At 40.1% G+C, this 22,793-nt stretch overlaps 1 protein-coding gene across 4 annotated transcripts in view; it reads right to left on the minus strand.

Annotated features, from left to right (window-relative positions):
- Positions 1–22,793, minus strand: part of LOC124134584 (tyrosine-protein kinase SRK2-like) — a 72,455-nt gene that overhangs the window by 6,967 nt on the left and 42,695 nt on the right. For all 4 annotated transcript variants that reach the window (XM_046499493.2, XM_046499496.2, XM_046499494.2 and 1 more), the window contains exons 3-10: positions 10,672–10,774; positions 7,725–7,820; positions 6,723–6,826; positions 5,592–5,741; positions 4,739–4,903; positions 3,049–3,308; positions 1,478–1,631; positions 433–564 (exon numbers count right to left, since the gene is read on the minus strand). In XM_046499493.2, the coding sequence (XP_046355449.2) occupies positions 433–564; positions 1,478–1,631; positions 3,049–3,308; positions 4,739–4,903; positions 5,592–5,741; positions 6,723–6,826; positions 7,725–7,820; positions 10,672–10,774 (1,164 nt within the window). The remainder of the gene's footprint in view (positions 1–432; positions 565–1,477; positions 1,632–3,048; positions 3,309–4,738; positions 4,904–5,591; positions 5,742–6,722; positions 6,827–7,724; positions 7,821–10,671; positions 10,775–22,793) is intronic.

Consider the following 22,793-nt stretch of genomic DNA (forward strand, 5'->3'; position numbering starts at 1 on the left):
CAAGCTGCGATTGGTTGATACAAGACACAGGGGAGACAACTTTAGTGCAAGCAGTGATTAGTTGATACAAGACACAGGGGAGACAACTTTAGTGCAAGCAGCGATTAGTTGATACAAGACACAGGGGAGACAACTTTAGTGCAAGCAGTGATTGGTTGATACAAGACAGAGGGGAGACAACATTAGTACAAGCAGTGATTAGTTGATACAAGACACAGGGGAGACAACTTTAGTGCAAGCAGCGATTAGTTGATACAAGACACAGGGGAGACAACTTTAGTGCAAGCAGTGATTGGTTGATACAAGACAGAGGGGAGACAACATTAGTACAAGCAGCGATTGGTTGATACAAGACACAGGGGAGAAAACTTTAGTGCAAGCAGTGATTGGCTGATACAACTTCAGAGTATGGAATAAGGGGAGACAACTCACCAGGGTAAGGCACTTGTCCTCGTGTGATGAGTTCCATCAGTAGTATACCATATGACCACACATCTGACTTTATTGTGAACTTGCCGTAGAGTGCTGCTTCCGGGGCAGTCCACTTGATGGGGAATTTAGCTCCTGTGCACAATGAACACATTTTAGTCTTTCATTCAAATAATGGCACTCTTATACGTGTCTTACTAGCATGATAGAGCAAAGTACCACTGACTGCATCTGTGCTCCATACAGAGTCAGCTCCCAGGGCCGCAGTAAAACAATTCCCAAATGGACACAACTCTTGAGACCTACAGTGGGTACCCAGGTAGGGTCAGGTACTGGGGATCGAGAACCTGCGTCTAAATTTGGACTCGTCCCAGTCCTATATGTGCCCCCCCAAAAGTCAAAGCCAACATGACCTGAACTAAGGATAAGAAGGAAGGGTATTTATCTTATTATTATTTATTTCATGTCATTTTTTATTAACTACTTAATTCAAGGTTGCAATGATGAGTTGGTCCGTGTGCCAGAAACTTATGTACAGTCATCCCTCGCTACAACGCTACCTTCGGGGTCCAAATAATTGATGAGCGTTATAGATGATCAGCGGTTTAACGAAGGTTGAGTCGTAGGTGGTAGATGACCAACAAAACAGTATATGCTCTGCCTACCTAACACAATCTATGTTGCACATTTCAGAGTTTATAACATGCGCTTTAAAAAAACCAACACATTGTATCGCTTCAGGTGAATAAGCAGATAGATCTATAACAAACTTGGTCAATAAAAGTATGAAATTTGATATAAACATCACTAGACATGATGATTCACCATTTAAAATGTATTTCCTGCTCTCAAAGGCATTGTTTTATATGCAGAGATTAAGATTACCGTGTGTAATTTCTCGTAAACTAAGCCGTATCTTATTCTTTTGCTGCAGATAAAAAAAACCTGACTACAATTACTGAATATGGTGCACTTCGATGAACCAACAATATCATATGTTGGTCTGTGTACATATTTGTCCTTGGTGTTTTATGAAGTCTCTTCTCACCTTGTTTCGGATTGTATTCGTCATCCTCAATGACCTTGGCCAGGCCAAAGTCGGCGACCTTGCAGATGTTGTTGTCTCCCACCAGGATGTTTCTGGCAGCCAGATCTCGATGAATGAATTTCATCCTTTCCAGGAACGCCATACCATTGGCAATCTGAATATACAGAAGACACCGATCAGTGTTAAAAACCTACTCTAGCTCTACTGCCCAAACAAAGGTTTACAATAGCATAAGTTTTCACCAACATACATATTTTAAATCTGAAACAAAAACAAAAGCTTAGGCATAACTTCCTTTTTGGTTTATATATTCCAATGACTCCAATGAAAATATATCAAATTTGAAATATATTTGTTCTTATTCTAATGAATGCAAACAGCACCCAAGAATTATGCCAACAATAGGTTAACCCTGAAAACCTTGGCGTATGACAAAATGTAACATCCACCATTATCACTTTCTGGACCGACCATCTAAGGTGCAGATCAAGATTACAAAAACTTTTGTGAGGCAATAAGTATCCATGCTGTATACCACGCCCCAGTTCACCAGTCAATAAATTTTCTACAAAAAGTAGGTGACCCATGCACCCAGCACAAGTTCCATAGATACACTACTCAAAAAAGTTAAGGACCACACGATTCTTTCATATCAGCATAGTTAATCTGTAACTATAGTTATATGAAAGAATCAGCATGCCATGACATGACAAAGTAACTATAGTAATATGAAAGAATCGGCATGCCATGAAAAGACTGAGTAACTATAGTAATATGAAAGAATCGGCATGCCATGACTAGACAGAGTAACTATAGTAATATGAAAGAATCGGCATGCCATGAAAAGACTGAGTAACTATAGTAATATGAAAGAATCGGCATGCCATGACTAGACAGAGTAATTATAGTAATATGTAAGAATCGGCATGCCATGACTAGACAGAGTAACTATAGTAATATGTAAGAATCGGCATGCCATGACTAGACAGAGTAACTATAGTAATATGTAAGAATCGGCATGCCATGACTAGACAGAGTAACTATAGTAATATGAAAGAATCGGGTGGTCCTTAACCTTTCTTGAGTAATATATAATCAGTAAAATGAAAGTCTTTGATGTTTGTTTGTTGTTTAGCCGCACTCAGCAATATTCCAGCTAAATGACGGAGGTTTGTAAAATAATCGAGTCTGGACCAGACAATCCAGTGATTGACATCAAGAGCATCGATCCATGCAATTAGACGCGATAACATGTATCAACCAAGTCAGCGAGCCTGACCATCCGATCCCGTTAGTCGCCTTTTACGGCAAGTATGGGTTGCTGAATCTTCACGGGTCTCTTTGAAAGGCATTTAGAAGTGATATACATAAAGAAGAGAATATATGGATGTCAACTTCTTTACTATGAGAAAGACAAGGTTTCAGAGTATATGCTTACTCCCTCATCAGGTGAATGAATCATTCATATGCTTACTCCTTCATCAATCATTCACTCCGAAACGTTGTGTTCCTCATAATAAAAAAGTTGACATCCATATATTCTCTTCCAGTAAAATGAAGGTTCTCCTCACCTGTGCCGCCATGTCTATAAGATGCATCATATCCATGGTCTTGCCGTCACCTTCTCGCAGATACTCCAGCAGAGCACCGTTGCTCATGAGCTCGGTGACGATGTAGATGGGCTCCTCCTTGGTGCACACAGCGTACAGGCGCACCAGCTTGTCATGCTTGCACATCTTCATGATGGCGGCCTCAGCCAGGAAAGCTTCCGATGTCATTGTCCCTGTCTTCAGGGTCTTAATGGCAACATCGGTCGAGTTCATCCATTTACCTGTACAGAAACATAATCATATACTCAACCATTCATCACTTACTTTTACCATGCTTACAGGAACATAACAAGAAAGAAGCGAGCAAAGCTCACATACCCCAGTTATACCCGCTGGTCAACAACAAATAGTAAATAGTTTGTTAATTAATGAAATATTACACATTTCTAACTGAATTTAACTTCAATGTTTTAAAAACTAAGATTGAGTTCCAGTGACAATTGACACCCCACCCCACCCCACCCCACCCCCACCCCAAATCTCCCATGTCACCAGTGTTCACTACGAGGAAGTAGATCACCATGAACACCTTTGAATAAAAATTTGATTGAGGAGTTACATAAGAAGAATTATCAAAAGGACCAAAAGTTGTTGATATAAAAACACATAAAAAATGGAACAATATCATATAAGAAAATCAATAAATTCATAATTTCCATCTAGCCTTAACAGATATGGTAAAGAATTCATAAATTCAAACTATCACAAAGCACAAATACTTATGATGATCTACATGTGTGGAAACAATTTTTGAAAATATATTAGGTATACAAAACCAGTCATCAAAACTTCTAAATTCCATCATGTTTCCATGAAAACAGCAAAAGACAAAACTTTCAGAATGTTATAAAAGATAAAAAAACAAACCATATCGGTTAATGTAGCAAGTTTGCTGAAGCTAGGATACATAATATTGTAAACATGGATCGTACAAAAACTCTACCCAAAATTTATGTTTCACCATGATTCCATGGAAACGGCAAAAATAAAAAAAAATCAGAATCTTCAAACTAGCAAAAGGCTCAAGTACTCATTGTGTTTAATGTGTGTAGAAAGTTTGGTGAAGCTAGGGTGCATAGTTAAAAAGATATAGGCCGTACAAAACACCCACCCTAAAAGTTTAAGTTCCTAATGTTTCCATGGAAACGGCAAAAATTAAAAAGTTCAGAATCTTCAAACTAGCAAAAGGCACAAGTACTCATTGTGGTAAATGTGTGTAGCAAGTTTGGTGAAGCTAGGGTGCATGGTTAAAAAGTTATGGGCTGTACGAAAGCCCGGACGGAAGGACGGATGAACGGAACGCTACATACCCCCGATTTAATTCGTAAACAGGGGTATAATTAAACCATTCATCCACTTACATGTACAGAAACATAATTCAACCATTCATCCACTTACATGTACAGAAACATAATTCAACCATTCATCCACCTGCTTGTATTGAAACATAATTCAACCATTCATCCACTTACTTGAACAGAAACATAATTATATAATCAACCATTCATCACTTGCTTGTACGGGAAACATAATTATATATTCAACTCATTCTAATCACAAGTTCAATCACAACGGTGAGGTTCTGAGGTGACAAAACACAAAATGAACCAACTTGGCCCTGACGCCCACCATCCCGACCCCCAATACCCACCTCTCCATACTTCTCCAAACTGACCAGCACCAAGACGTTTGGCGAGAGTCAAAGATTCACGAGGAATTTCCCAGGTGTCTTTGGTTTCCCGGGACAAGTCCTCCATCACAGGCTTTGGTTTTGGACATGAGTCAGTCAGTTTCTGGCAGAGACCGTCCGAATTATCTGTAAAGACAAATCTGATGGGTCAGGCCAGGCAACCATGTAGAAGCAGTTTCTCTGAACATCTCCTCACAACATGCTTTGCCAACATCTCTCATTTAAAGACCCAATCTTCTTCTGTCCCAGCACAATAAGATTTCAAAAGGTTTATCACAAGCAAAATATTCCAAATTTTTCAGTAGGAACTTGTCTGAGGTCTCAGATGAACATGATACAAGAGTGAACTATCTCATCACAAAGTAAGAGCTACCGAGTCACAAAGGTCAGACCAACAACATTCACGAAATTTAACCAAGGTCTTTTACAGATCTCTCTAACAACAGAGCAATACACTATTCCTAAGAATGGTGTAGATGAATATCACTATTGACTTATACTGTTCCACTCACAAAATATCTCATTCACCTTGGTTAAGGGCTGAATTTAAATCACAATAAAACATGAAAGTCCGACAACTGGTAGTCTAGATCAGGTACTTTGTGTACCCCTCTGACAAGTGTAAACTGGCACGGCTCCCATGGCTGAAATCTAAGAACACATAAAACAAGTCTGTCCCTGTTAAATTCTTATTTGAAATATCACTTGGGGACCATCACTTCCCATATCTTGACATGATGTCCATGCTTGTGACAACAGTGGCATGGTTATGCTACCTTTACATGCAAGCAAACTGAGAGCAAACCGCTGTTACCATGGTAGTGGTTGACAATCTCTATCAGGTTGGTGAAGGTCTTCCTCGGGGTGATGTAGCAGCCTCCGCTGTCCATGTTGCGCACCTTGTAGTGCTTCACGCAGTTCCCCTTCGCCGCGTCATTGTCTCGCACAGACAACACAAACGCACCTGTAGAGAGAGATCAACAGTAAGGAGTTACTTCCCCACGCATGTAGGATAGATAAGTTTGGAGTGTAAAGCCAAGGGAAGAGAGTTGCAGGAGAGTAGGGCTCGAGGGTGAAGCCGGGATTCACATGGCCAATTTACGTTACGCTATAGGGGTCTCCCGTGGGATGATTTCACTAGTCTTTACTATAGGGCTCTCCCGTGGGATGATTTCACTAGTCTTTACTATAGGGCTCTCACGTGGGATGTTTTCACTAGTCTTTGCTATAGGGCTCTCACCTGGGAGGGTTTCACTAGCCTTTGCTTTTAGGGGTTTCACCTGGGAGGGTTTCGCTAAGCTAAGCTATAGGGCGCTCACGTGGGATGATTTCACCAGTCTCCTCTATTGGGCTCTGACCTGGGAGGGTTTCGCTAAGCTATGCTATAGGGGTCTCACGTGGGATGATTTCACCAGTCTCCTCTATTGGGCTCTGACCTGGGAGGGTTTCGCTAAGCTATGCTATAGGGCTCTCACGTGGGATGATTTCACCAGTCTCCTCTTTTGGGCTCTGACCTGGGAGGGTTTCGCTAAGCTATGCTATAGGGCTCTCCCGTGGGATGATTTCACTAGTCTTTGCTATAGGGCTCTGACCTGGGAGGGTTTCGCTAAGCTATGCTATAGGGCGCTCACGTGGGATGATTTCACCAGTCTCCTCTATTGGGCTCTGACCTGGGAGGGTTTCGCTAAGCTATGCTATAGGGCTCTCACGTGGGATGATTTCACCAGTCTCCTCTATTGGGCTCTGACCTGGGAGGGTTTCGCTAAGCTATGCTATAGGGCTCTCCCGTGGGATGATTTCACTAGTCTTTGCTATAGGGCTCTCACCTGGGAGGGTTTCGCTAAGCTATGCTATAGGGCTCTCACGTGGGATGCAGTTTGGTGGGGTACTGGTTTGGTGGGGTAGTGGTTTGGTGGTGCTTCACAAAGCTATGCTAGGGGCTCACCTGGGCATGTTTCACTTTCTCGGATGAGGAAGGTTCCGGGGCGAAGCCCGGGAAGAAGCAGCTGACGCTCCGTTTCCTTCCTTGTGACCTTCCCAAAGAACCATCTGAAACACAAAATCACACAATCAAAACATCACAGTGTTACTCAGAGTGTTGCCAATATCAGACTATATGTCTCATTGTGTTCCTCAGTATCAGAATATGGCCCATAGTGTTCCTCAATATCAGAATATGGCCCATAGTGTTCCTCAGTATCAGAATATGGCCCATAGTGTTCCTCAGTATCAGAATATGGCCCATAGCATTCCTCAATATCAGAATATGTCCCATAGCGTTCCTTAGTTATCAGAATATACCCCATAGTGTTCCTCAGTATCAGAATATGGCCCATAGCATTCCTCAATATCAGAATATGTCCCATAGTGTTCCTTAGTTATCAGAATATACCCCATAGTGTTCCTTCGTATCAGAATATGTCCCATAGTGTTCCTCAATAACAAAATATGTCCAATAGTGTTCCCCAATATCAGAATATGTCCCATAGTGTTCCTTAGTTATCAGAAGAGACCCCATAGTGTTCCTCAGTATCAGAATATGGCCCATAGCATTCTTCAATATCAGAATATGTCCCATAGTGTTCCTTAGTTATCAGAATATACCCCATAGTGTTCCTTAGTTATCAGAATATGTCCCATAGTGTTCCTCAATATCCAAATATGTCCTACAGTGTTCCTTAGTTATCAGAATATACCCCATAGTGTTCCTCAATATCAGAATATGTCCAATAGTGTTCCTCAGTATCAGAATATGTCCCATAGAGTTCCTCAGTATCAGAATATGTCCAATAGTGTTCCTCAACATCAGAATATGTCCAATAGTGTTCCTCAATAACAGAATATGTCCCATAGTATTCCTCAGTTATCAGAATATACCCCATAGCATTCCTTGGTACATACATGTATACAGTGTTCTTAAATATTGGAAAATTCATCCAGCACTTACTCTTGAGACTCCAGTGTATTTTCCATGGCCACGTAGTTGCTTGGGACGTAACCCTCCTGACCGTTCTCATGCTTGGCCAGCCACCAGTCTCCATCACTGAAACACATCATGCAGCCTGGACTGAAGCATGTATCATACCCTTGGAGCATGTAATTGAAGCCAACCAAAATGAACAACAACAACAACAACAACAACAACAACAACAACAACAACAACGTTCATATCTATAATGAGTCAAATCCACACCCCAAAGCATGCTCCATTCACATCATAATTAACCCAGTCAGTGGATCCAAGCAGCGCTTGCTTATACGCCCAGACCCGAGTTTACATGAATACATTGGATACATTTTTTATTTCCATCATGGCTATTTTGCCTGCAAAGTGCTGTTAAATAACACCTACACTCAACACATTAAACTCTCCAAGGAAGCTGACCATTTTGTTTATCATGAATAAAAATTAGGGTTAGAAAATTACTTTTATTTTCATCTGTCTGCAAAAATTGTCTGCTATGGATAGATCTACTAAATGGTAAAACTGGAGGTACTCAAGGAAATGCCACTTGTCCTTCCTGAAGTTAACTTGTCTCAGAATAGCAGACTTATGTTAATTTCTAATCCTGATAATTCTACACTCACACATAAAAAATATAAAAAAATATACCGTATTCGATGTAATAAGCACCCCGCTCTAATAAGCGCCCACAGCGATATTTGCTAATATATTGGCTAGTGAACAATCCCAATTAGCACCCCTTCCGATTGATCAATGTACACAAGACTTATTTATTCGTGTATAATACTCACTCGTGTGTTATATGTCTCTTACTTATGGCCAATTAAATCCTGGAAAAATATATCTGTCGTATATAAACGTTTCAGGCTGTCAGCATAAACCACAAAATTTACGGTCTTTGAACTCTGTTTTTTTTTCACCAAAATTTTATTCCCATAAGAGCCGCCTAGCTACAAGAACATGTTATGCGCAAAAAAAAAGTAAACAATCACTACTTCCTTATTTGAAATTTGTGTAAACTCGACAAGGAAGTGGCTGTTTCTTTGAAGTGCACTACACACATGTAAGCTTTTTGAGAGTATGTCTGAATTAGGACTGGTGAGAGGAAACAATGTGTAAATACTAATAACCACTTAATTAGACCATCAGGGCTCCATTCAGCTATTTAAAACATGCGACACTTCAACCAATTTTTATAGAAATGCAACCTAAGAGTTATGTCTACATGCACTAAGCGTCTTTTGTTTGTTTGTTGTTTAATGCCGCACTCAGTAATAATCTAGCTATATGACGTTAGTCTGTAAACAATCAAGTCTGGACCAGACAATCCAGTGATTGTGTTTTGTGAGCAGTTTATTAATATATATTTATCATAAGTGGTGATTGATGAATCATGGAACAATAGATATACCAAGTGGAAAGTTGAGTATTATAGGACCTGCTTGTCGTAGTCTCCGGATGTGAAGTCGGAACATTGTTAGATCAACTGCAGCCAATCACTGTCAGTACTGATTCATTAGTTCATTCATTAGTTCATTGAGTTCATATATTGAACATTTCCTTTTTTAGCCCAAAAGATGTAATGGCCAATTGTTCTTTGAATGTATTGTCTCACGACCTTTGGTTACTGAATGTACCTGTCATCAAGCATTCACTCACTCATTCACTGTCATCAAGCATTTACTCACTCACTCACTCACTGTCATCAAGCATTTACTCACTCACTCACTCACTGTCATCAAGCATTCACTCACTCACTCACTGTCATCAAGCATTTACTCACTCACTCACTCACTGTCATCAAGCATTCACTCACTGTCCTCAAGCATTTACTCACTCACTCACTCACTGTCATCAAGCATTCACTCACTCACTCACTGTCATCAAGCATTTACTCACTCACTCACACTCCCTGTCATCAAGCATTCACTCACTCACTCACTGTCATCAAGCATTCACTCACTCACTCACTCACTGTCATCAAGCATTCACTCACTCACTCACTGTCATCAAGCATTTACTCACTCACTCACACTCCCTGTCATCAAGCATTCACTCACTCACTCACTGTCATCAAGCATTCACTCACTCACTCACTATACCTGTCATCCAGTGTTCACCCATTCACTCACTCTACCTGTTGTTAAACGTTCACTGAATCTACCTGTCATTAAACATTCACTCACTCTACCTGTCGTTAAACATTCACTCACTCTACCTGTCGTTTAACATTCACTCACTGTTGTTAAACATTCACTCACTCTACCAGTTGTTAAACATTCACTCACTCTACCTGTTGTTAAACATTCACTCACTCTACCTGTTGTTAAACATTCACTCACTCTACCTGTCGTTTAACATTCACTCACTGTTGTTAAACATTCACTCACTCTACCAGTTGTTAAACATTCACTCACTCTACCAGTCGTTAAACATTCACTCACTCTACCAGGTGTTAAACATTCACTCACTCTACCTGTTGTTAAACATTCACTCACTCTACCTGTCGTTAAACATTCACTCACTCTACCTGTTGTTAAACATTCACTCACTCTACCAGTCCTTAAACATTCACTTACTCTACCTGTTGTTAAACATTCACTCACTCTACCTGTCATTAAACATTCACTCTCTCTACCAGTTGTTAAACATTCACTCACTCTACCAGTCCTTAAACATTCACTCACTCTACCTGTTGTTAAACATTCACTCACTCTACCTGTTGTTAAACATTCACTCACTCTACCTGTCGTTCGTTTAACATTCACTCACTGTCGTTTAACATTCACTCACTGTCGTTAAACATTCACTCACTCTACCTGTCGTTAACTCTACCAGTTGCCACTCATTCAATCACTCCCTACATGCCATCAAGCATTTACTCACTCATTCTACCTGTTGTCAAGCATTCATTCACCACCAACCCTACCTTTCGTCAAGCAGCTCCATCTGGTCCCCCTTCCTGAACGACAGGTCATCATTAGACCGGGCCTCATAGTCGTACAGCGCTGTCAACAGCTTCGCTGTGGCACCTACAACAACAGCGGGGACGTCAAGTACTAAATACAGACAGATGCTTTGTAGCTCACCTGCTTATTCTGATATGTCCTAAAACATCAATAAACTTAATTTGCTCTTCTGATAGAACAGCAATAATTGGACATTAATTATTAAATCAATCAATTGCAAATACTTGAGAGACAAGCTTCTCTGTACATAATAATGCATCTCACCTGTCTGATTTCATATTAAAAAACATACATCAGAGTGTTGAAAAAGGGGAATCCTCACGTTTTAAATTTGTGCGTAAAAACAATGGGTTTTGACAAGCATCTCTTCATATTCGTGCTACGTTACAGCATTGGAGCTACTGACCATACCAACATAACAGCAGTAACTTGACAAATATTTTATTATATATTATTATTTTAAATTATTACAAACTAAAGCAATAGTGAATATTTGACATTATCAAATGATATTCTGACACAGCCTACAGGTAAATAACATGTTCAAATTAAACTAAAACAGATTTGGGTGTAGTGAACCAACAATGTTTGAAATTGACATACGGTATTCAACGTAATAAGCTCTTAGCTCTAATAAGCGCCCACAGCGATATTTGCTAATATATTGGCTAATGAACAATCCCCATTAGCACCTAGTCCAATTGATCAATGTACGCAAGACTTATTTATTCGTGTATAATACGCACTCGTGTGTTATATGCACCCCATATTTACGATCTTTCAACTCTGTTTATTTTTCACCAAAATTTTAATCTAATAAGAGCCCCCTATTACTTATTTTGAGAGCGCTTACGGGCACTTATTACGTCGAATACGGTAAGTCCTATATTCTGAGACCATTCAGGAAGGACCAGAGACATTTCCTTGTGTACTATCACTTGTACCATATGAGTAGGTAGATGGCATCTCTCTTGCAGATGTTTGCAGACTAGTGAAAATAGTGTTTTTAACCCTGACCAGACCATAATAGTTCCCCATTTTGGAGCTAATAGACTCTTTAGCTCATTTCACAAACTACTTCAATCACTTCCTTGATATAGACATAGCAACATATCCATGCCAGCCATGTTAAGAAATATGCATAGAAGCCTACTGATAGGTGTTATCTAATATACATAACAGTTAAAGCAGGGAGTTCTGTAATATTACATAGGTGTATCACGGACTACAGAGATATACGACACTGTATCTATTAATAGATTCATCACTTCACTTCAGGGTGTGACAGTGTCGAAGTGCTTGGTGATATTCAGATCCCAGTTTATACAGTGGAATGTAGCTGTGTTATCTGAATACATTGGGTAGACAGGCTGAGCAAACCAGGAAGTGATCATTCCCCTCTAGTAAGAGTCTCGTCACACAGTCTACTGAGGCACAATATACAGTATACATATCAGCCTTTCTGAAGTCAGTCCCCGGACAAATGTTTTGTGTCTATGGGTACCGTATTTGACATAATAAGCGCCCAGGGTGCTCTCAGATTAGAACTAGGGGGCTCTTATTAGAATATTATTTAGGTGAAAAATACAGAGTTGAAAGATTGTAAATTTCGTGGTTAATGCTGACAGCCTGAAATGTTTATATACGACAAATATATTTTTCCAGAATTTAATTGCCCATAATTAAGGGTGCATAGAACACACGAGTGCATATTATACGCGAATAAATAAGTCTTGTGTACATTGATCAGTCGGAAGGAGTGCTAATTGGGATTAATCACTAGCCAATATATTAGCAAATATCCCCGTGGGCGCTTATTAGAGCGGGGCGCTTATTACGTCGAATACAGTATATACATTTACACATTCAGATCTCCACAACACGAAACCAGCACAATTCAAATGTTACGATCCAATGAGAAGGAAGTGGTATTGAAATGCTCACAGTGACTGAGTCAGACTAGAGCTGATAGCATACTGAAAACATCGGCAGGGACGCATAGTTTGGAAAGTGATTCCCTGATTATCGTATCACATTGATTGATAAAAATCTTAAGTAATTCAAAATGAAATTACAATTTAGTGGGTGCGAAATAATGGATGACAAGGTAAACATCACTAAATCGGTGTTTGTAATGCCATGTGATACAAAGTTTTGTAAGCAAATGTTACGAGTTAAAGATTTTGTGAACTCACAACTAGGGCTGGTTGTCGATACAGATCACAGAGATTGATAACCGCTTAATTATTGATAAATATCGGATAAGTAACATTAAGCTAATATGCAAGGAAGCCTGGCAAGAAATCAACATATTTCACACCACTGGTGAGCAGTAACACACATTTATGCATAGATTACTTTGTGGACATTTGAGACTTAATGAAAACAGTCTTCGACAATTGACATGATTGACAATAACAATCTGTTTCGGTAAATGTAAACTTTTATTTCATTAAATAGTTTATGTAAGTTATCATCGATGACAACAATTTCATATCAATAATCGTTAATATTTCTTCCAATCGACAATAATTCCGATTATCAATCTTTTCAGCCACCTCTACTTACAACACTTCTTGTGGACTAACTATGCCGTAATAATGACAACATCAAGAACTTCATGAGTAGGATCTTTTATCAACTAACATCATACGCTCACGGCAGTAGAACAGCTTACAAGGAGAAAATAAGAGCCATGACACGGTCATATATATATCTGGTGATTGTTAGTGGCAGCAAATGACGCGCTCATAATATCTGGAGCTCTAGAAGTGGTGCATGGCAGCTCATCTATATATAGTGTAAGGTTGTGAGGTATCACCGGTATAGCGGTAAATTTGGGTTCATTCTTTCCACAATACATATCACAATATCATTTTTCCATGCTCGATATATCGGGTGATTTCAAATTGGGATTTTGATCATGTGTTAAATACATACTTACTAAATACCTTCACTGCCCAGGAGCGAGCATCTGGGGCCCCAAGATGGCTGCATATTTTTTTGAATGAGTAAACATTATGTAGAACCAGCATCTTGTTTTGTTCCATTTATGAACTTCAGTTCATACCTAAATGTATCAGATTGCTTCTGAATTAAAAACTTAGAATTATACAATATATCGTGATACGTATCGCAATACGGCCTTGTGTATTACAAAATATTGTGAAGCACTTTAAACCTCCAATTTAAATACCCATCCCTAATATAGTGTGACCTCCCTTTGCTGTTGTGATTGCAAGCTCCGCCCCAGCGCTAGACACCTTCGTTATCTATCCAGTATATAGAGCTTTGCTGTGGGGAGCTTTAACATACAGTTGTTGATTCACTTCCGGGACAGACTACCTCAATCGAGTATATTCTTGAGGTGATAGTTTCTAGAAGGCTGGCTGTACCAATATAAGAGAAAGATGAGGCCTTCTATGATCTGACTGACAACATATCTACTTGCTCCTCCGTGCAGACAGGATAGTTATCTGAAACTTGTGTCAATAGTGTCTAAAATAGTTATTATTCCCCAAAAGCCAGGCTGGTTGGAGACACGGGCTTGAAAATTGCAGGCCCGAATTTGTGAATACATGTTATAGAAGATGGTCAATGTCATTTTTTTCAGATTTACTTTACTTGATCTGTGCTTTACACATTTACAGCTTCGTAATCACAACAGTAGCTCTTGTCTCCAGTAAGCGAGTGGAATTAAATACAACTATCCCACCAAAAATGTTACCAGCACGGGATAACGAGCAGCAGCTATTTTGGACACCGAACATCACGACAACTAAACTGAATATATAACAGGCATGGAAAGCAAAGCATATCAGTTTCCTAAACCAACATGAAGTGGGCAACCCCTAAAAAAACAAAGTAAGCCTTGCTAAGCTAAGATCTACACCACACGTCACTATTGTGACACAGACAATCTGGACCAGACAATCCAGGGATTGATATCATGAGCATCGATCTATGCAATTATGATATGATTACATGCATCAACCAAGTCAGCGAGCCTGGCAACTCGATCCCATTAGTTGACTGTTATGGTAAGCATGGGTTGCTGAAGACCTATTCTAACCTGGATCTTTACAAGTCTGAGTGTGTGATCATGCTTTGGAGTACCACTGTGTGTCATCAGGCCTACCACTGCATTATCTTTTACTTGGTTATTTACAGGATAATCAGCTGACATACTGTTTGTTTACTGTTTAACGCTGCACTTAGCAATATTCTAGTTACATGACCGTGCTCTGTAAATAATAAAGTCTGGACCAGACAATCCAGTGATTGACATCATGAACATCGACCTATGCAAGTGGCACACAATGACATGCATCAACCAAGTCAGGGAGCCTGAGCCATTCGATCCTGTTAGTCACCTCTCACGACAAGCAGGAGCTGATGAAGATAAATTCTAACCGAAATCTTCACGATGACAGTCACTCTTCTACTGATTCAGTTGCAAAAATTATGAAAATTATCATCACTTAAATGAGACCTATCCTTGAAAGGCCAGAAAATTCCTCAAGATAAATATGAACATGAAGAAATTTCATACACAGCACACATAAAGTAGAGAAAATATATACATCTTAAATTAATAAATTGAAAAGTTCCCCGAGACACACAGAAAGTGATATCAGCTCAAATAGTTATCTCCCTGTGGAGGAAACAGAGACTAGATCATTGTGTTACATTCCATATCAGCGATGACTCAGAACACACTACACTTGCACTTATCAATTGCGTTTCCGTTTTAAAAGCAGTCAAAGTTCTGGACAACACGACTCGATACAAGGAAGTGGAATACTCATTTACACCATATAATCAGGAAAAACAGCTTGTATTGATGATAACCTAAATTCCTATTTTCCAGGGTATTTACCACACTAGAATGTAGATATGAGTGAGCGAGTGAGTATGGTTTATGCCGCTTTTAGCAATATTCCAGCAATATCACAGCGGGGGACACCAGAAATGGGCTTCACACATTGTACCCATGTCAGGAATCGAACCCTGGTCTTCGACGTGATGAGCGAATGCTTTAACCACTAGGCTACCCGACCGCCCCAGAATGTAGATATAATACACCTGAAGCTTAACCTATGAAAATGGGTGAGTGTGAGTGTGGGCCAGTGGGATGAGTGAGTTGGTAGTCCAGTAGGTGAGTGGGCATGTGGGCCAGTGGGTTAATGGATTAGTGAGTGGGAGAGTAGGTGTGTGGGTCAGTGGGAGAGTGGTCCAGTAGGCGAGTGGTTTAGTGGGTTAGAGGATTAGTGAGTGGGAGAGTGGTCAGTTAGGCGAGTGGGTTAGTGGATTAGTGAATGGGAGAGTAGGTAAGTGGGTCAGTGGGAGAGTGGTCCAGTAGTTGAGTGGGTTAGTGGATTAGTGAATGGGAGAGTAGGTAAGTGGGTCAGTGGGAGAGTGGTCCAGTAGGTGAGTGGGTTAGTGGATTAGTGAATGGGAGAGTAGGTGAGTGGGTCAGTGGGAGAGTGGTCCAGTAGGCGAGTGGGAGAGTGGACTAGTGGGATGAGTGAGTTGGTAGGTGGGAGAGTAGGTGAGTTGGTTGGTGGTCCAGTAGGTGAGTGGGAGTGTGGGCCAGTGGATGAGCGGGCTAGTGGGATGAGTTGGAGAGTGGGAAAGTAGGTGAGTGGGAGAGTGGTCCAGTGGGTTTGTAGATGACTGAGTGGGTTAGTAGATGAGTGAGTGGGGGAGTAGGTAAGTGGGGGAGTGGGTTAGTGAGCCAGTGGATGGGTGGGAGAGTGGGCTAGTATGTGAGTTGAAGTGTGGGCCAGTGAATGGGTGGGAGAGTGGATGAGTGGGAGAGTGGGAGAGTTGGCCAGTGAATGAGTGATCTATCGGATGGCATCTGAATAATCAAGTATGGTCAAGACAATCCAGTGATTGACATCATGAGCATCAATCTACTGTGATAAGATGACATGCATGATCCAAGTCAGTGAGCCTGACCACCCGATCCTGTTAGTCACCTTTTACCAGTGCGAGAGTGGGAGAGTAGTTGAGTGGGCCAGTTGGAGGGTGAGAGAGCTGGACAGCAGGTGAGTGAGAGAGCGGGACAGCAGGTGAGCGGGATGGACCTAATGCTGTCCCTGCATGGGCATGGGTATATTTTGCTGCAGTAATCGTACAGCTCGTCAGGGGTAACAACTCATTGTTTCCACCTAAGTAAAGACAACATACAGGAGTATTATTTCAATGCCTACTCTCCCAAAGGATAACTTATAAATACAGACATAATACTGGAGCTTCTTTGATCTGAACAATAACTCATTACAGACTAGTTGATCAAGATTTCGGCAATAAAGTCATGTATTTGTCAATTGCCATAATAATCTATTTGATTCATTTGAGAAGAAGTTAAACTATGATTGTCCAAGCAAGTGTCTTTAAACATGATGACCTGTTATTCATATCCAGCAAAAAGTATGAAAAACAATCTGAAATCAATTTCGATTTTATGGAAAGAACAAGGTAGCTGGAGCCTAGTTTGCCCTGAAGTATCGAGGGGTATTGTTTGTTTGTTGTTTAACGCCGCACTCAGCAATATTCCAGCTATATGATGGCGGTCTGTAAATAATCGAGTCTGGACCAGAAAATCCAGTGATTGATATCATGAGCATTGAACCACGCAATTGGGATACGATGACATGCATCAACCAAGTCAGTGAGCCTGACCACCTGATCCCATTAGTCGCCACTTACGACAAGCATGGGTTGCTGAAGACCTAAAATGTGTAACATTAAATATGTTAGGAGAGTAATGGTAACAAACCTTATGAAGTTGAGTATGGAAAGTAATTCTGACAAAAATGAACGAGATGACAACCATGTCAACCCATTCCCTGTTCAAGAGACCTGTCTCCATAAAGACCTCCTTACTCCAGGCTGAGTCCCCTGCCTCTACAGGGCTCGAAATTAACCGTATTTTGCGTGCCATCGCACGCCTAAAATGAAAATGGCACGGCTAAATCATGATCTTCGTGCCTCGATGGCACGCTTGGAAAATAGGAATTAATAACCTACCTTTGCCATATAAGGCATAATTTAATGATAAATATCAATCTCGTCAGCAATAAATTAACTCTTTCAATACCGTAGGCCGGTTTTCCGACCAAGAAGCATCGAGTCCCCCCCAGACACCGTAGACCGGTTAACCGGCCAAGCCGTAGTTACGTCAAAATAGTATATATTTTTGTGGACTTACCTGTAATAACATTCATTTATTAAATCTGTCACATTTCATACTGTCTGAAATACGTATTCCATTTCAATTTATCATTTTGTATTGATAAATTAAAAAAAATATTCACTATTTCCCGCGATGTTATTGAAAATAAAATTCTCGGACACACATTTCGACAACGGGTCCACATCGAACATGTCAAAGAGCAAAATAAAGACGTTTTAAACAAATCTTTAAATTTATTATACAAAGTAATAAATATAATCAACAAAAATATATCTAAATGTCATCAAACTTACATCTAAGTTATTATTTCCATCTTTTCGTGCGATCGCGTGTAATGTAAGTCAAATGACATCTCGGCTTTCGTCGCCTTGAATTCTCAGCTCGGTCACGATGTTTAATGTAAAAATATATGCATGAAAAATCTTTGTCACAGCTCGTAACCTAGCACGATACATTTACAAAGTTCCATATTTTTAATATATATCGTGATTTCCTGCTTAAAACGTTCAGAATAACACGATTTAACAAACATCTTTCGCCAACTTCTGAAATTCATCAAACATGAACTTGGTATCACAGTTGTAATTTGATTGGCTGCCTTATGTCACGTGCTCAAAATTGACCAATCACGAAACTTGTACCAGATTTCTGCAAGAAAGCGTCATTAGAAACCAATTTTAATGAAATGAAATCGCTTGTTATAACTACGATAAAAAACAAGGCGATGTTATGAGCGTGTAGATGAAGGAATTTGCTTTTCGTGATGTGTCATATATGCCATTCTTCGACGAACGTGTTATTCATACGAAGCCTCGAAAATGGGGGTATTTCTTCATGTTACTGAGCGGACAGCCGCTGTTATCGGGAAATGGGTGATGACAGAAACTATTTATAATTCTTCTTAAAATGATTTTCCAATTACGTAAACAATGAAAATTAAACAGAAATAGGTAAGTGGATTTTACTTCAGATGGGGCTTCAGTTATGATGGAAGAAAGGGGGTGTTACAGCTAAACTGAAACATGATGTACCTCATGTTATAGCTATACCTTGTATTGCACATGTGGTCAAGAATGATCAAACAGGACAGAGTTTACAACTGATACAGCAACATCCTGGAATTGTTGAAACTTAGTCTGGTACGTGCAGTCTCTTCTGCAGAATGTGAGAGGGGATTTTCAATGATGGGGAGGGTAAAGACAGACTGGAGATCATGCTTCAAGTCAAGTACACCCATGACAGTTGCCCAGTGCAACACAGCACTAGAGAAATACAGTGCAATAGCTGAGTGGATGTGTGCAGTCAACAGAAAGTGGGCCCCAGCTTATGGGACTAGGGTTAAAGCCTCTGTGTCACAATCTGACAGTAACTGAGGGAGTGAGTGAGTTGGGTTTAACGCCGCTTTTAACAATATTCAAGTTATATCGCGGCGTGTCAGGTTAACGTGGGAGGAAAGCCCGAAGTGATGCAGGTCTCAGACGTTTACCACTTCGGTGAAACCCACGAGCACGTGTATGGTATGGTGCTGACAAACCTAGAAACATAATCGGGGCAAACCGGGATTCGAACCAACAATCATAGGTTTCTGGCGTGCCCAAGGGACGCAACTTTGCACAGCGAATCGCGGCGCCTTAGACGACTGGGCCACCTGTGCCCCCTTAAACAATATGAAGGGATACTAGCTGATTAAACAATATGAAGGGATGCTAGCTGATTAAACAATATGAAGGGATACTAGCTGATTAAGCGATACTGGACTCATCAACAGCCATGGAGTAGATGTGACGCCACCTTGAACATTATTTCAGTTACCATATTCACAATAATATTATTAATAAGCACCCGGGGCACTTAGAAAATTGAAAAAGGGGGAGCTTATTAATACCACACATAAAGAGTAAAATCTGTTTTCTGAGATCATTTCAGTGAACAAACAGAGTTCAAAATTTGATGAAACTAAAAAAATTGATAATAGTTACAAAGCAACTATTTTAAAACCCTGTTTTATTATTATTATATAATCCATATATAAATTATATACCACAGGTATCCAGGTACAAGTATCTGCTCAAATGTGTTTTTTTTTGTTCCCCGACAAGTGGATCCATTTGCATTCCAGCTATCATTCTCCACTCCCTGGGGAGTATACAACCCAAGCTGCCTTGGGGCACCAGAAGGTTTTTACATCTACCTCACATATCGGGTACCCATTTCCTGTTGGGTACCGAGACACCTGTGAACTAAGTCACTTCACAGGGTGACACCACAATGTTTTTGACACTTGTTTCGGGTATATGTACGTATTCGTGATTCCATCATCTGGTCGTCTACCGTCGGATGAGTGGCCATTTTGAGTGCACAGGGTGTATGTACTGTACACTAGGGGTAGTGACAACACTGTAAAGACCTGTAAACATGGTTGGTCCCAAGGCTGAATAACAACCTGGTCACTAGCGGGATACGATCTCAGCACCTGGCGATTTTGACCACTTGCCCACTCCGCCCCCACAACATGACATTTCTGTAAAACAAATCTTTAATATACACTGGAAAATATGGAGTATCATGTAAATTGCCAATAAATCATCATCCACACACAACCTAATCAGGAGTCTCTGCTAAAATTTATATTGCTAAACAAAGTCCATTTGTATCCGTTTATATAATGACACATGAGTCATTTTGTGTTATTTTCCTAATGTGTCTGGAAAGCAGGTCAAATATTCATCATACTAAAGAACAATCTTATCAGCTGTATAAGGAACAGATGAATTACAATGAGTACTTGGCTACTAAATTTAAGTTAATCACTCCCCAGGAATCATACTTCTGAAATTGCACATAATCATATACCGTATTCGACGTAATAAGCGCCCAGGGCACTCTCAAAATTAGAAATAGGGGGCTCTTATGAGAATATTATTTTGGTGAGAAAAAAACAGAGTTGAAAGATAAATTTCGTGGTTTATGCTGACAGCCTGAAATGTTTATGTACTTCAGATATATTTTTCCAGCATCTAATAGCCTGTAATTAGGGTGCATATAACACACGAATGCGTATTATACGCGAATAAATAAGTCTTGTGTACATTGATCAATCGGAAGGAGAGCTAATTGGTATTGTTCACTAGCCTATATATTAGCAAATGTTGTCGTGGGTGCTTATTAGAGCGGGGTGGCTTATTACGTCAAATACGGTATGTGTTCTCTCCTCAGGCACAGCTATCATAACTATAGCTCTGATATAGCAGATATACATATATTATGTCTAGATACTTTTGTTGTCATTTATAACAATTCAGGAGGAAAATGATCACTTTTATCAGCTGGTAAGCTATAAAAAAAGGAAAGTGTGAACAATACAGAAACATCTCGGTATAACCCTAGTCAATGTTTGTCCTGCAATGACGAGACCACTGGCCTTATACAGGCGCTACACAGATATTATTTCAGAGTAGTAGTGTCTATAAAAGAGTGATTATCCTATATATCATTGCATGATAATTAAACATTGACAGTGTTGGATGGGGAGGCAGCCGTCAGGTCATCACAGATATGTTTATAGGTTGAGTGAGTACGCCTGGGTTTTGTACAACCAGTGTGTTAAATCAAGAACAAGCAGACGTGGCATGAGGCAGAGCTGCAGGTGGAGACACTGTTCTGGGGCCCATTCCACAAAGCGATCTTAGTCCTAAGTTGGTCATAACTCCCATACTTTATCATAGGCTTACGATCAACGGAGCCCTAAGATAGCTTTGTGGAACGGGCCCCTGGCAGCCATTCCACAAAGCGATCGTAGGGCTATGACGATCGTAACTCCCATACTTTAACATAGACTCATGACAGTCGTAACACTATGATCGCTTTGAGGAACAGGGCCCAGGGCCACAGCGAACCATCAGTACCACTTATAGGTGAAACGATACAGCAAGGTCACGATACGATATGTATCACTATACATAGGACACAATACAATGTGTATCGCGATACGCATATTTAAATCAATTCGCATCAAAACTTCCAATAAATATTTTAGAGCAAGTTCAAAAGGAAAAGCTAGCTGTAGACACACGTTTGTAGCGACTATTTTTAGTAGTGAACATGAAATGCTAATCACAACATATTTTGCGATATCTGACTGACAGAAACACCAGTATAATTAAACATGATTAAACGGGTAGTCAGTTTTATTTCAGCAAGTGTATCGTCTTGTATCGATACAGAAAAGAATGTATCGTGTATCGTATCATCACATGAAAATTCACGTTCCACCGGTACACCGATGTATCAAGCCAATGCATGCCATCAAGCCAACGTATGCCATCAAGCCAACGCATGCCATCAAGCCAACGCATGACATCAAACCAACACATGAACTGCTCAGCTACCAAGCTGCCTTTGACCATTGTTTTCACAAAAATAAACATCACTAAACATTTAGTACCAAAATAACTTTGAAACATTGGAAAACTGTTAGGCATCCAATGTCTGAGACGTCCAAATTTTCTCTGTCCAGCTGTTTACCAACAGGCTCTTGTAACTTTGCTAACCACAATCAGCTGATTCTAGCCAAACCTCTGGATCATCATCTCGAAATAACCTGAAGCAACACAGGGCTGAGTGAGTTGGTCCACAGGCAAACATTCCCAGGGGAAGAATCTGCTGAGGCATGTCTTCCACTTGACTAACACTTAGTCTGTGAAAACATTTCTTTAAAATAATTGTAATTTATTTTCTTCAAAAGAACCTTTTCTCGTCTGCTGTTATCATGGAAACTAGACTTGGTTCAGTTTGATCTAGACTTGCTTGGACTTTTAGTAAAAAAATATCTGTAAAAGAAAACGACTCATGGTCATTGTTTATCATACAATAAAACAT

The sequence above is a fragment of the Haliotis rufescens genome, unplaced genomic scaffold, assembly GCF_023055435.1.
Source record: "Haliotis rufescens isolate VD_foot unplaced genomic scaffold, xgHalRufe1.0.p SCAF_2, whole genome shotgun sequence".
Taxonomy (NCBI): domain Eukaryota; kingdom Metazoa; phylum Mollusca; class Gastropoda; order Lepetellida; family Haliotidae; genus Haliotis; species Haliotis rufescens.